Genomic DNA, 13,892 nt, shown 5'->3' on the forward strand with positions numbered 1-13,892 from the left:
CAAAGAAGTGAAAACTAGAGCAAGAAAAATAGCACTGAAAAATAAGCAGCTCAAAAAAAATCCAGCAGCTCAGGACAAACACTCACTTTAAGACAGTAAACATTAAATTCCCATATTGCTTTTAAAGTAACGAGTTTTCAAATGGGCATATTTTGCTTACTAAAACTAAGTCATCATCATCAACTTTGATAAACTGCGTAAGTTTTGACAAACTCCTTTTATGACAAGTATTTTTTGAAGTACATTTTGTCAAACTTGCAAGCCATTACTGAACAAGCATCTCTACTTTCAGCATTTTATACTTGCCTAATTAATGGAATATTTTTAATTACACAGCTAAAAATGAACGTTAAACTACTTTGAGAATAATATACAACTGACAAGTTGATTTCCAAACTTAATGCTCTACGCTGTGCTGTTCAAAAACTGATTAAGGTTATGAATTTTGCATGTTTTGCTTTGACAAAGGCTGGGTCTCTTTTCCCTTTTTGTTGTTGCCCCATCCACAATGAAAGCTCATTTCATGGTTACTTTGTCCTCTCTCACTGATGCCAATAAAACTTGGATGCATTAAAGGCTTTACTGATCTGATGCTTGTCTAGTCAAAGGAACATTTGCAATTCTCCTCTTCAAAGAGGAACATGTTTTTATACAACTCCTGCTTAGCCTTCTATTAAATCTTTTCCCAAAGAAGCCTTCATAAACTGTGGTAAATAGAACTGGTTGTGCTTCTATCACAAACTTGCTCTGTTCTGATCCTCTCAAACAAGGGATGGGAATACCAACACATTCAGAACATAGTTTAACCTCATCACTGAGTTTTCTGTGGGATAAAAGGCCTATTTATATCAGTTATGTGATAAATTTACTGTATTCTACTTAAATCCATGTTATCCATCACATTTGTTATGATGTGGTACCAGTATAACACACCTGCAATGGCATAGGATCATCCGTAATAAAGGAAATCTTGAAGTTAGTGCAAACCAGTTTGCCCCACAGGTCATATTGACTTGTATCTGTTGCGATGCATTTTCTCACAAAATTGACTTCATTTACCACAATTTCACCTAAAATGAAAAAAAGAAGGAGATGTAAAAAGTAACCTATATACATCTTGTAAGTACAACAAAAGTCCAGATACCTAGAAACCCTAACTCTTTACATATTTCAAATTATATAAAACTTCTGCCTTGACCGGGCATTTATTAAGTGCCATTCTGGAAAAAAAAAAAATATTGTCTAGCAATTAAAACAACAATAACAAAAAATCTTATACTTGAAGATCAAAGGCTGTGAATTAAAAATTCACTAGTTGGAACAACATGGTTCTTAAAACAAAGGCACATACTCATGCCCTTTAGCTAGGATTTAGCTTAACAATACGTGGCTATTTCTAGCTTTTAATTATTTTGCAGAACCTTATGAAGCTCATGGATTTGGAATGGCAGTCCGCATCTAGCTTTCTATTTAGTATCAGGCTGTTTCCTAAAACGATGCAGGCAATTCCATAAAGGAAGAAAAACAATGAAACAAACACATTAACCATTCCTTGCCATTTCAAAGTTTTTGCCATGACCAGCTACCGAAAGAGGACCAATCCCTTCATCATGCAAAACAGAAGACATTCTATATATATTTAAAATTTACCCAAATGAGAAAGAAAAATTGTAATTCACTTGCAACAAGCTATGAAACAAAAAAAGCATACAGGCCAATGAGACTTAGAATCATTAAAACAATAAATTACTGTGTATGATACTGCTTTTTTTGTTCTACTGCAGAGGTTTCTAGAAGCTAAATGGCAACTTCATTCCTACTTCAGCAAATTTTCTTTACTTCTGTATAACGCTATTGCTTCTGTTATCAGATCAGCTACTTCCTTCTGCTACTGACTTACAAATAACGGACACAGTTCAAGGAAAACATAATTTTGTACTAGCTTTATTTAAAAACCAAAACCAAAGGCTGCTAAAGACTAATTTGCTCGTAACAGTTTTGATGCGTTTAGCCCCATTTTTTTTCTGAAATGTCATCTCGGGGGCCTGGGCTTTGCAAGGGAACCCTGGGCTCTCTGGGTAACCTCCCAGATGCAGCAGCAGGTTCCTCGCACCGTCCAGGTCTGAGCCCTGCCGTCCCCTCGTCCTGCTCTGAAGGAGTTTTGCACCCCAGCACTTTTCCTAGTGCCACCGTTACCGCGCGCAAGCTACCCTCACATTCACAGACCAGGTTTTTTTTTAATCCCAAGCTTTTTATTCCACCTGACTGTGGCACACACCTTGGCTAGGCTCAAGTCCCAGCTTCTCTCCACGCTCCTCATCCTGGGCATCCTTAGCCAAGCTCCCTGCTGGCTCCTTTGCCCTTAACGTAACTGTGCATCAGCCCAGAGGCCGCAGAGCAGCCGGGTTCCTGCTCTGCGTTCACTGGGCCGAAGTGACAGAACCGCCCTCAGCCGGGCACAGCCAGGGGCCGGCAGAAGGACCCGAGCGCTCAGCACGGGCTGCGAGGCCCCGGGGACGGAGCAGCGGCCTCGGCGCGCGCGGCCGCGGTGCTCGTCCCTCGGCCGGCCGCCTGCGCACGCGGAGCTGCCGACCCTCTACGGTCTCCTCTGGGGCATTTCTAAGCCACAGTTAAACAAGTCTTTTTTTCCCCCCTATTTCACAAAGACAACAGCAGCACAAATATGCAGTTAAAGTTCAACCAAGTTAACAGTAATCAAAAGCTGTCTTGTAATGGGGTACATGGGTGACAAGGCCCACTTCTGTTAAACATTAAAACATTTCAATACTTTTAGCAGTCTGGCCTGGAACATCCCACTGCCCAGCATTATTTTCTAATAAACGATTTACTTGAATAAATTCAAAAGCCCAAACTGTGTATTTAAACAACTCTGTCACACAAGTTGTTGTTAATCTTCAACTCTTTAATGTCCAAGCTGGTTGCATTCAGCCTGCCAAGCTTCCCCTCTCCACAAGTTATGTCTGCCAAACCTGAGTAGCCTTTATTCATCATCCTCTCAATACCTTTGGTTTATCTTTGTTCTAATAAAGGATACAGAGAGGTAAATGCTCAAAAAATAAAGTGCACACCTGCCCTATGTAGGTATTTTTTCATTGCAACATTCTCTTATCTGCTGTCAAATGAAATACTTATTATTCAGTGGGAGACTCTCTTCCTAAAAGTACAAAATATTATGACCAAAGTACTCCTCGTGTCTTCGACATTATAAATCTAGCAAAATAAAAGATCTATTACTGATCTCGGATTAACACAAGGGCCTGCGAGGTCACCCTCTTCACCAAAACCAATCCTGTTTACATCTTCCCTCTGTTCCTCATAATAGCACAGTTACACTATAACATGTTAACACTAATCCTATTTGAGAGCAATTTCATCTAGTTGCACTTCATGTAACACAAATACGTCCTGAATTTTGGACCTGGCTTGGCTCTTCTGCCTTGCACTCAGGTTTGTGCCCCTAACACAGGGCTGTCAGGTTTGAACCCGAGTATTACAAGACAACTAGACAGGGAGCGGAGACATGCTGGTTTCACTGAAGGGCTTAAATATCTTTACAACAAAGCAGAAGAAAGTCTGCAATGCAAATTTAACAGATGCAGCTTGTGAGAGACTCTCTTCAAACCGCACTTTTTCTAATGGCAGGCTTGGAATTTTATATTGAGACATAATTTATCCTCCTTTTGGATTTGAAGAGTAAGCAGTACAAAACAGAGCACACCTTCCAAATTTAAGACAAACTTAGGAAAACAGCTAAACAACAAAAGTAGTACCGGCTGGCCTTGGAAAGTTTTGTGATGAAGCCCGATTGTATTTGAAGTTCAGTAGGTGATTTTTCTGTAAAAGTGTCAACAACTGAGCTATTCACAGATATTACAGTGCACATTTTTACAATGTAGCTGCCGCTTTTTTTCCAGTAAACAGTCACAAGCTGTTCCAGACACGGAACAGCAGTCAACACTTCCATGTGACTCCAGCAGTCGGAGAACGATCTCGGGAGACAAGAGCAGTTTGTTTAAACTCTGACAGGAAACCAGACGAAAAATTACAGGTTGCCACCCTTTATATATAAAGCCCAATCATGTTTAATAAACATATTCCTACACGGAATACATGAATCACAGAAATAAGAGGAGACCAAAGGGTCCATCAACTAATATTCCTATTTTGAACATACAGCTTCAGGAAAAGCCTGCTAAACCTTCCAAAAAAAAAAAAAAAAAAAAAAAACACCGTAATGTGACTGCCTTATACTTCGGATGTTACGGAAGTTCACAGTATTTTAATGTTATATAGCCATACAAAGTCACTGCAGCCCAGAGCAAATGCAGGCAGAAGAGCCAAGCATGTGGTGGTACAAGTGGACACCGGTGGCCTCAGGGCGATTTTATCTGCAAAATTTGAAAATACGATGAAGGTGGCCTGCATCTTTTTGACTACTTACTAAAGAGTGTTTTTGTCATTTTTGGTGCCATGCAGCGTTGGATCAAGTTTTATTTCTTTGTTTTAATCACAGCAAGGTAGCCTAGAACAAACAAGAAGTCTTAAAGATAAACACAGCTCCCTCTCCAGCTGGAAAACTAATTTGTAGCTTATTATCAGCAATGCTGGATCTAATAACCTGCATACAGGCAGAACTTTGTGTACACAGACGCAGTCTCTAAGAGATTTGAGTTGTTTTGTGTACTCAGCGTCAGCTTAATGAATATTTATTATTGGTAACATGACAATCGGACAGTAAGTCAATAAGAGACTGTGAACAAACTAAGTAAAAGCTGCAAGAATTAGCAATGCTAGAGGAGTAACAATTGGAAATTCCTACATCTACTGTAGAAATGAGGGGCTGGATACTTCACAGCAGTAAGAGAAGCATAAATTATCCCCCAGCCTATATATCCAGTTCTCATGTTTGGCTTTTCAGGATTTTGCATTATTATAGCTCAAAATTCCAGAGACATTCAACAAAGAGGAGACCTCAAGTAATCTCCAGGCTTTCAGCTGCTCACTGAAGCAGTTGCCAACCCCTTCCATCTAAAACCGCTTCTACTGCAGTTTTTTCTGCCCATGAATACAGAAGGAATACAGCAGAACGGCGCATTTTAAAACTTAAATTTTCAGCAAATAAGGTTGCTTGAATGAAATCTAGGGCCACAACCTCACTAAGGCATGAGATGAAACAGACTGAATACTATTCAACAGATTCAACAATGCTGACTGAATACAGAATTGTTGCACAACAAAAAGTATTACTTGGACATCTCAGTTTAAAACACTCATTTAAAAACACAGCATAAGTATACACATATGGAGGTGTACGCTACATTGCTACTGTACAGGGTTTCTAGCACATCAAGAACCTGATACTTGCTGAATGCAAATAATGCTTGAACTCAGACTCCATAAATGAATAATACAAATCTTGAAGTCTCGAGAAGCTTGTAGGAACCCAAAATATGGGTTAGGGATCTTTTGAATGCTGTACTAGACGCGTAAGGACTGATTTATTAGAATAAACTTTCCTTAACTAACCTGAAAGTTACAAATCAAAAACTGAAAAAAATGTATAATAAACTTAGGGACACAAGAGACAGTAAATACTTTATGCATGTGGTCATATAATTCCCATCTAAATTAATAAAAGCCCGACTCCTGAATACTTCTAGGAAACTAATCCCTGTTGCTCCTTCACTAATGCTAGCAGTAATTATATTCAATTAAGAAAAAGTTTGTTTGTATGACAGATAAGAGTCACAACCCACAAGCCAAAGTTAATCAAGTTACTGTTTAACAACTAAAAACATGCTTTAATCATTGTTTCATTCATTTAGATAGATGTAAGATAGTCTAAAACATTTTCAAAATGACTAATGAATGATGAGTACTAAATTAAATTTGCTAAAGCTCTGCATGTTTTATAAAAAGCTTTATTACTAAGTAACTGAAATCTAGAGCATCTTCAATCTTTTAGTTGTCCTTTTTCTAGCTGTTCTCTTCTAGCTAAAGAATACCAAAAGAGTGTGGGTTTATTAGTATGCTCTAAGCATTTAGATGTAAATGTGTCTAATCCACTTATAAATGAATCTTCTGTTCAGTGTGCTTAACCACTTTCTAAATCCAAAGAAAAAGTATTTGTGAGCTTTAAAAATCATGAGCTCTTACAATGTTTTTAAGATACTGTAAAAGCAAAAGAGCTGCACACTATTAAAAACACTAGCTAAAATTCCCCTGACGTATTTGCCAGTATCTCTGAAATCAGATAGCAAATAATCTATGTTTAAAGTTCCTGTACGCCTATACAAACTGAACGAGCAATATTCACTATTTCAAAACTGCAACTGGAGAATGAAAAGCAATACTGATGTATTAAGTTTGCATTAATTTTAATGGAAGAGGTGGTGTTTTCTCTCAAAAAAATCATCCCTACCATATTCTGGAGGATGGTGTGTATTAAATACAGTATCTAAAGTGCTTAGTTTAGCAATCTGATTAGGATTGTCATAATTTCTCTCAAATATTCATATTACGCAATCTCCGCAGTACTAAAAGTACAATAAAGAACATAGCAAGTGTGTGGCTTAGTACTGGAAACAACACAAAAAGAAGGAGCAAAAAAGTAAAGGCTTGGTAGAAGTCTTAGAGGAAATAAATTACTGTTTTCCCATGTACCAAATCAAGACTAAAAAGGGCATTTATCCATTAAAGCCTAGTATTTGTGAACTCTGCAAAACAAACGGATGGTCAGAGCAGCTGAAGGCAGCACTGCATTTCTGACCGAGGGCAGATGCTGGGTAAGACCTTCCTGCACTCTCACCCCTCAGAAACGTGGTGAAGGATACCAGGACCCGAGCCAGGCCACCAGCTGGGGCCGGGGCAGCAGGAAGGGGACATCTGTCCTTTCTGGGCCAGGCTCTCGCTAGCGACGAGAGCCAAAGCAAAGCACCCATTGCGTGGCTCACCGCTGAAATGGGAACAGCTCCACATGCACCATCCATTCCCAGCTCAGCCCTTGTGCCGGCCCCCGCGTTTGCAGGAACCGCGGGCCGTGGTCCTGCTTTGGCCGGGTCAGCGCTCGCGCCCGGCCCGCTCTGCGGCTGCACAGACAAGCACCAGCATGAGCTGGGCAGCACGAACGTGCACCCGGGAGGGGAAGGGGTAGCAGCACTGACCCTCTTGGCATTAGCAAACATTTTTAGGCTGAATTTAAGTAACTCTATCATCAAAACCCCAAAAGAGAAAGTTTCATCAATGATGTGGCCAGAGCTCCGCGGCATGAACAGGAGAGAAGCCAGTGAGGAGGGAGGATGTTTTGTGTTTTGCATATTTTTAGCTTAGCTACATAAACTAAAGATTCCCAAAGCCTGGCTTTGCCTACACAGTATAATCAGTAACAATTTGAGATAATTGTGGTTTTCAGTCAGCTATTTTATAACTAAGTCACAAGTAAAAATTACAAATGGTGTTCTGAACTTGTACCTACTGGTGCGGTGTAAAATACTCACGTTTGGCCTTAAAAAAAAAAAAAAATCAATACAGAAACACATGCTCCTTCGAAATCAGGTCTCTGAAGACTTAATTCACTGCAGTAAACATAATTGCCTGGAGACTAAAAAACCCCACTAGTTTATTCAGCTGACAATTAAAAATTTACACTAACATTTTATTCTCTTTCTGGACTTAAATGACCTGTGGCGTTAAATCCATGTGGGACCTAGTGGACAGGAACCAATTATCTTGCAACTGTTTTGCAAAACGCACATGGACAGACACTAATTTTAAAGTGTGTTCAACCTTTGCCTTGTAGGGATGATTTCTATATTGCCCTACAGCTCAACTAGCTCAAAGAGAAAAGAATTTCTGTAGTTATTTACAAAAACATGAAATATTTCACTAATCAGAAACTTTATGAAATAAATTGGAATGAAGAACTGCCTCCACAAGTAAACCCCACCATAAGCTCCATATCTGGAGCTTAGATTTTACATGCAGATTACCTTAGTAATACTTATGTCATGTCAATCCTTAATTAAAAAAAAAAAAAACTTAAAAAGAAAACAAAGCAAGTAATTAGCTGAATCCAATGCAAGCCTGAAAATTTAGTTTCAGTTAACCAAACAAAAAAGCTATAATAGTAAAGGCCATCTACCATATACTTACTGTAGGCAATGCCTCACTTATTCTAAATATAAGTCAAATGCTTGGTTTATTTTTAAGTTTTTTGCAGCATGAGAAACCCATCTGTAGAAAGCTGCAAAACCAAGCTGAACGCTGCATCTAGAATTCAAAGGTCTCCCAACTTGGTAATTCTTGTTATGAAGTCTTTAAGAAAAATCTACATTAAAAAAGTTAGGGAATTTATTATTTTCCAAATAAGAATCCCACAGTTCTGAAAAGGTGAAAATAAGTTCATATTCATGTATGGCACTGATCCATCAAGATAACTTGCAAACCTAAATCCTAAAAGTAAATCCTAAATCCTAGAAGTAAAAAAGTTACCACGCAACACTAGACAAGCATAATAGCAAAACAGGAAACATGACAATGCTATTACAGTGCTAACTTCTTTTACCATTTCTATTCAAAATTAAAGTGTAATCGTAAGACTGACGTAGAGAAAAGCCCCTAACCCTGCAATATCATGTCTTAATCAGCTGCACGATGAGTAAGGGAGTCTTGGCTAGCAAACCACAACCCTAGAAACGACAACGAGCAACACAGTGTATTTTGAAAACAATCAGAAACGGACTTTACCAAGTTTAATTTAGCTGTCAGTAGTGACTTACCCTCACGACTCACCACCACCAGACAAATACACCCCACAGATCAAGCAGGACATATTTGAAAGTCAACTCAAGAAAAGCCCAAGGAAAACAGACCTGACAAGTGCCCCGGGTTACGCAACACACACTAACCAGCTCCCTGCTTCTCACCCCGTCGGCGCCGGATCCTCATTCATTCCCTCCGCAACGCCCTGACCTCTCCCCAGTTCCAGGATCCCACAGAGCAGGTGCAGCAGCCACAAAGGAGGCCCAGGCTGCAGAGTGAACACCCCTGCGTGCTGCGCTCATGGGTGCTCACCAAAAGGGAGCTTCCTTTCCCCATCACAAGATGGGCGGCAGCTGGAACACACGATTTAAGGTACTAGTGTGGGGCAAAGCAGGAAAAAGAACACCTAGATAGAAGAGGGCTGGCAGCTACTTCAAAGGATCAGACACTTCTAAGATTAAAATTTTCACTAATATATCCTTAGAACCACGCCTACCAATTTTTAGATCCAGTTGTCTGTCAAAGCACACATGTAAACACACACATGCACACAAAATTAAAAATAGCAGGTGGTGGCTCCAGATAGATAAAATGTATACACTTAAGCAGCAAATCTTGAGGACTACATGTGATTGCACCCAACAAGAACACAGCGCAACTGGAAGGCGTTCAGGGCTGATCAAGAGGATGATCAGAGACAAGAAAGCCTTCCTAGCTAGGACAGGCTCAGACAAAAGCCAGTCTGAATGACTAAACTATATTTTAGTTGTTTTTTAAAAACTAACTATAGTTGTTTTTTAAAAACTAACGGGTCAAAAATATTAACTTACACTTTCAGTAGATCAGTATGCAGAGCAATGTGTTATTACATAACTACCACAATTGGTATTAAGGTTCAAGAAGGACGATGCTTCTCTGGCACTTCCTCGGGAGTTGCACAACGTTGGGCACGAGCACCCCGAGGACCTTCCCGCTCGTCCTGCCTGCTCCTGGGTGCTGCTCTGCCTTCCCTGGGACACCGGGAGGCTCCTTACCCACCCGCGTATTGCGCCTTGCTCTACACCATTTTCCCATTCAAACAAAACAGACACAGCACTATATTCTAGTTATATTATACATTTTTTTAAATGTTCAAGTCATTGTCCCAAAAATGCTACAGATGATGTTGTGGAAAAAAAGTAATGAAACCCTTTGGAAATATAGAACAATTACATCATAGAAAAAATGTACTCCTTTAAGTTGTAGATTAGTATCAACAGTGTTAAATTAAGCATAGAGCTTCAGCTTCATTCTCACCTAACATGAACAAGCTAATTTCCTATTAAATAGGCAAGTCACTCTGATGGATTGACTGTTAGACTGCTTTCCATTTCCTCTGTTTTTCCTTTTTGGTATGTTCTAGGCAAACAAATAAAGCAAAGCAGGTGAAATTGCTGAGCAGGCCAACTCCTCAACTCAATCTGCAAACATTCTTGATCAAGGAGCTGGACCAGAACAACAACACAGCAGACTGAAAAATTCCATCTCAGAACAACATCATGTGTTTTGAAATCAAAATGTACTGAACCCTATAAAATTATTTGGTTTTTTACTATTGCAGTACCAATGTGGGAACTACAGCTATGGTTTTCACTTGTTTTACTTGTTGCTTAAGGTCACACCCTATTCAGGGCACGGTTGCATGAGAATATAAGGTTTTGTCTGAAAAGCTTAGATGTCCCTATTCCTCTGGGTTGCAGAGGAAGCTTTGAAAATAAATTCTACAGGTTAAAAAATGATGCCAATGTAAATTCTAAAATTTACTTTTTTGTTTTTTGTTTGTTTGGGGTTTTTTGTTTTGTTTTTTAATAAATAGCTCATTTGGGAAATTGACTCATTATTTCCATGCCTGAAGCTCCCTCTCCTAACCTTCACTGCACAAAAATAAGAGCTAGACAGTAGGGTTATTTAACTAGTGTCCTACTTTGGAATTTCAGTTTTTAGTAAACTACTCCCTCAAAACAATCTTATTTTAGGAATCAGAAGCTTTGTGCAATATCTGCAGTTTTTGCACGTTACCAGTCAGCAAATATTTGTGCTGAAATAATTTCATTCCAGAAGTACTCCTCAAAAACTCCACCAACAAAATGTTCAGCCACTCAGTTAACTCTTGTTTCTGAGAGAAAATAACAACTTCATGCAGCTACCAAGGACAGGATATCAGGAATACCAAACTCAAACTGTACTTGCAAGGGAGTGCAAGTCAGCCATAATGTAATTAAATGACTGGAATCTGACCAGAAACTTGGGTTATGACAAATCCAAAAGCCAGTCTATCCAACAGAACAACGTGTACTTGTTTATACACTTTTCCAATGCACCATTTGATGACAGCACAAAAAATGCATTTAAGCTGGTGTCTAACATTAAACAGGAAGAGTTTCATTTAAGTCCTTTAAAACAAACAATTACTAAACCTCTCCCTTTCTCTATTCAGACAGGCATTGAAAAAAAAACTGAAATATTTTGCCAGAGCTATCCTGTAACTGGATGGAGGGATTAGTTTTATTACGAAATAATTCAAAATAGCACTCCAGAGTGATATGAAGGCAGAAGTTTAATACTTTGGTCTGAGTCTCATTCTTTCTTTCAATCACTTTCTGAATAACTTATGCGAATTTCCTTTACAGATGTCCCTAAAGCCACCAAAACAAAAAGCTCACCGTCAGACAGCTCTGTTTTTAAGTTCACTACAGGGTTTCATAAAGTAAGAATTAATAACACAGCAAACTGTTACTGCACATAAGTTTTGTGCGACTGCTCTTGTGAGGGTCCCACAGAAAAGGTGACATGTGCTACATCTCAAAAACGTGACCTCACATTTCCTTGCATTTTTTGTGGGATGCATCAGAGGAGAACATACAGTCACTTCCCTGCGAGTCAAAGACCTTCGGTGAAATAATGAGTGCAACATAAGCAGGAAGGTGCCAAGGGGCAAGCAGAAGTTTTACAAACATAAAAATAAAAGTATTTCTAATGTTGAATGTTCTAATGTTGTATTTAGGGTATTTATGCCTCAAACGGAATCCACATTATTTTATTTAATTAGAAGTGCTACTCAGTCAGTTTTACTCTCTCAGTATAATCTCTTTATTTCCTCAGGGTTTCTGCCTCTTCAGCTTAAGGTATCTCACTGGACCACCATACCACATCAATCAGTGCTGCTTAATTAACAACATTCCACTATGAACCAGTATGGAAAATAATTAATTTTGAAGAGTAACTTCTATTCATCACTTTGAAAGTTTGCAGGTTTAATCTTAGACAACATCTTTAAACAGTGATAGATTAAAAAAAAAATTGTTTCGAATCCACACATTGAAAAGATTACTTTGCATGGGTTAAGATACAGAGTTTCCAAAATTACAGAATAGCTGAGTACTGAAGAGAAGAAATGAACAAACATGACACTAGCATTCCAAAAAGGCAGTCAATTCTGTCTACTTAGTAGAAGTTCTATAAATATTTTCCTTCAAAAAAAAAAAAAAAAGCAGAAGACTGCAATCCAGGCTATGCGAGCAGGTTTTGCAGACATGTAGAGTTCTGTCTATCTGGCAAAGATGTAATTATGAACAGACAGGCTGCAAAGGTGTCACAGAAGCTACAAAACGTATAGTGCTTCTGTGTTTCAAACACACAATAAAACCAAGACTTTCTTCTATACATAGACGTTCCACAGGAGAACAGCCTACACAGTTACTTGGTGTTTTGGGCTCAGGCAAGAAGGTTAGAAAATTGAGAGCAATCTGCAAATTAACAATCCCATTAGAATAAACAGAAGGATTAAACAGAGCTGTCAAATTCCACATCTCTATTTACCTGGCAGAAGCACGGGTTCCAGTTTTTTTATCCTGGGCTCTGAAGCTATGTGGTCATCAGCCTGGAGAGGAAGAAAAAAAAAAAACTGCTTAAGAACCACAAGTTTACAACTGGACAAAAATCTGACCTATCAGGACAGAGGAGAACGTTTTCCTTTTAACCTAGAGATTTAATTTCAAAGGAATAGGGTCCAACTGCACCAGTAATTTGAGGTAATCGCACCAATACTCGGGTGCATGTTTAGCTCTGCACTGAAACGAGCAGGGCAGCATTTTGCGTGCTCGAGTTTAGCTAATTGCATAACCCGGGGTACAAGAGGTCACAGAGCAAACGAGCAGCTCAGCTGGGGGGCTTTCGAGGCGCGGGCCCGGCAGCCAGGGCTGTGTGGACACAACACACCAACCTGCCTGCTGCTTTCATCGCGGGGGACACTCCTGCGCAGCGAGGCCTAGCAGCCCTGCGTTTGAACCCCGGGCCTTTAAACGCGCCCGCACAAAAACAACGTTGCTTTCACAAAACGAGCGGAAAGCAGCGAATCCAGCTGTGCGGCCGCGGTTCCCATGGCGACAGCGGGACTAGGGCTAGGAGCGCGCAGGGCCGCGCTCCGCTCCGCGCGGCCCCGCGGGGAAGGCGGCCGCGGGGCAGCCCGCGGGCCGAGCTGTCAAACGCGCCGCGCGGGGCGGCCCGCACGCGCGGGGCCAGGGCCGTTACCTGCGGCAGAAGGTAGGAGCGGAAGGTGGCCTTGGGCTGCCGCAGCGAGAACATCGCGGCTGGCGGCGGCCGCTCCAGCAGGTGCCGGCGCCGGGGCTCGCAGCCGCCGGGCCCGCCCGCGCCCCGCTCACACGGCGGCGGGCGGAGGCGGCCCCAAGCGCACCCCCCGTGCCCAAGGGAGGAGTCAGCGCGCTGGGCAGGCCCGGCCCGGAGCAGCCGCAGCCCCTCATGGAGGCCTCGCGCTAGGCCCGGCGGCGGGCGGCACGGCCCGGCGGGCCGCAGCGGGCCGGGGCGGGCGCCGCTGGCGCGGCCATGTTGGGGGGAGCCGCTGCGTACGGCGGCGCGCAGGGGCCAAGCGGCCGCGGGGGCGCTCGGCGCGGGGCGGGCCCGTGACGGCGGCTGCGCGGGGCGCGCGCGGCGCCATCGTGACACGGAGCAGCCGCGAGGCCCGCGGCCGCCCGAGCGCGGCCCCTTCCCTCCCCGGCTGCTGAAATCGCGAGCGGGAGGTTCTGTCCCTTTTAATTCTGGTGAAAAATAAGGAG

General features: G+C 41.5%; 1 protein-coding gene across 2 annotated transcripts in view; it reads right to left on the reverse strand.

Annotated features, from left to right (window-relative positions):
- The window catches only part of MTMR10 (myotubularin related protein 10), a 32,195-nt gene extending 18,528 nt beyond the window's left edge, over positions 1–13,667 (reverse strand). Inside the window, exons 1-3 of one of the 2 annotated variants that reach the window (XM_088520099.1) lie at positions 13,351–13,667; positions 12,640–12,700; positions 934–1,070 (exon numbers count right to left, since the gene is read on the reverse strand). In XM_088520099.1, coding sequence (XP_088376225.1) covers positions 934–1,070; positions 12,640–12,700; positions 13,351–13,404 — 252 coding nt within the window. In that variant the 5' untranslated portion in view covers positions 13,405–13,667. Of the gene's footprint in view, positions 1–933; positions 1,071–12,639; positions 12,725–13,350 lie in introns of both variants that reach the window. The other variant, XM_088520103.1, reaches the window with a different exon arrangement.
- Between the last annotated feature and the right edge of the window lie 225 nt (positions 13,668–13,892).

Source organism: Tinamus guttatus, unplaced genomic scaffold (genome assembly GCF_059628265.1).
Source record: "Tinamus guttatus ecotype Peru unplaced genomic scaffold, ASM5962826v1 Tinamus_guttatus_pri_ptg000004l, whole genome shotgun sequence".
NCBI lineage: Eukaryota > Metazoa > Chordata > Aves > Tinamiformes > Tinamidae > Tinamus > Tinamus guttatus.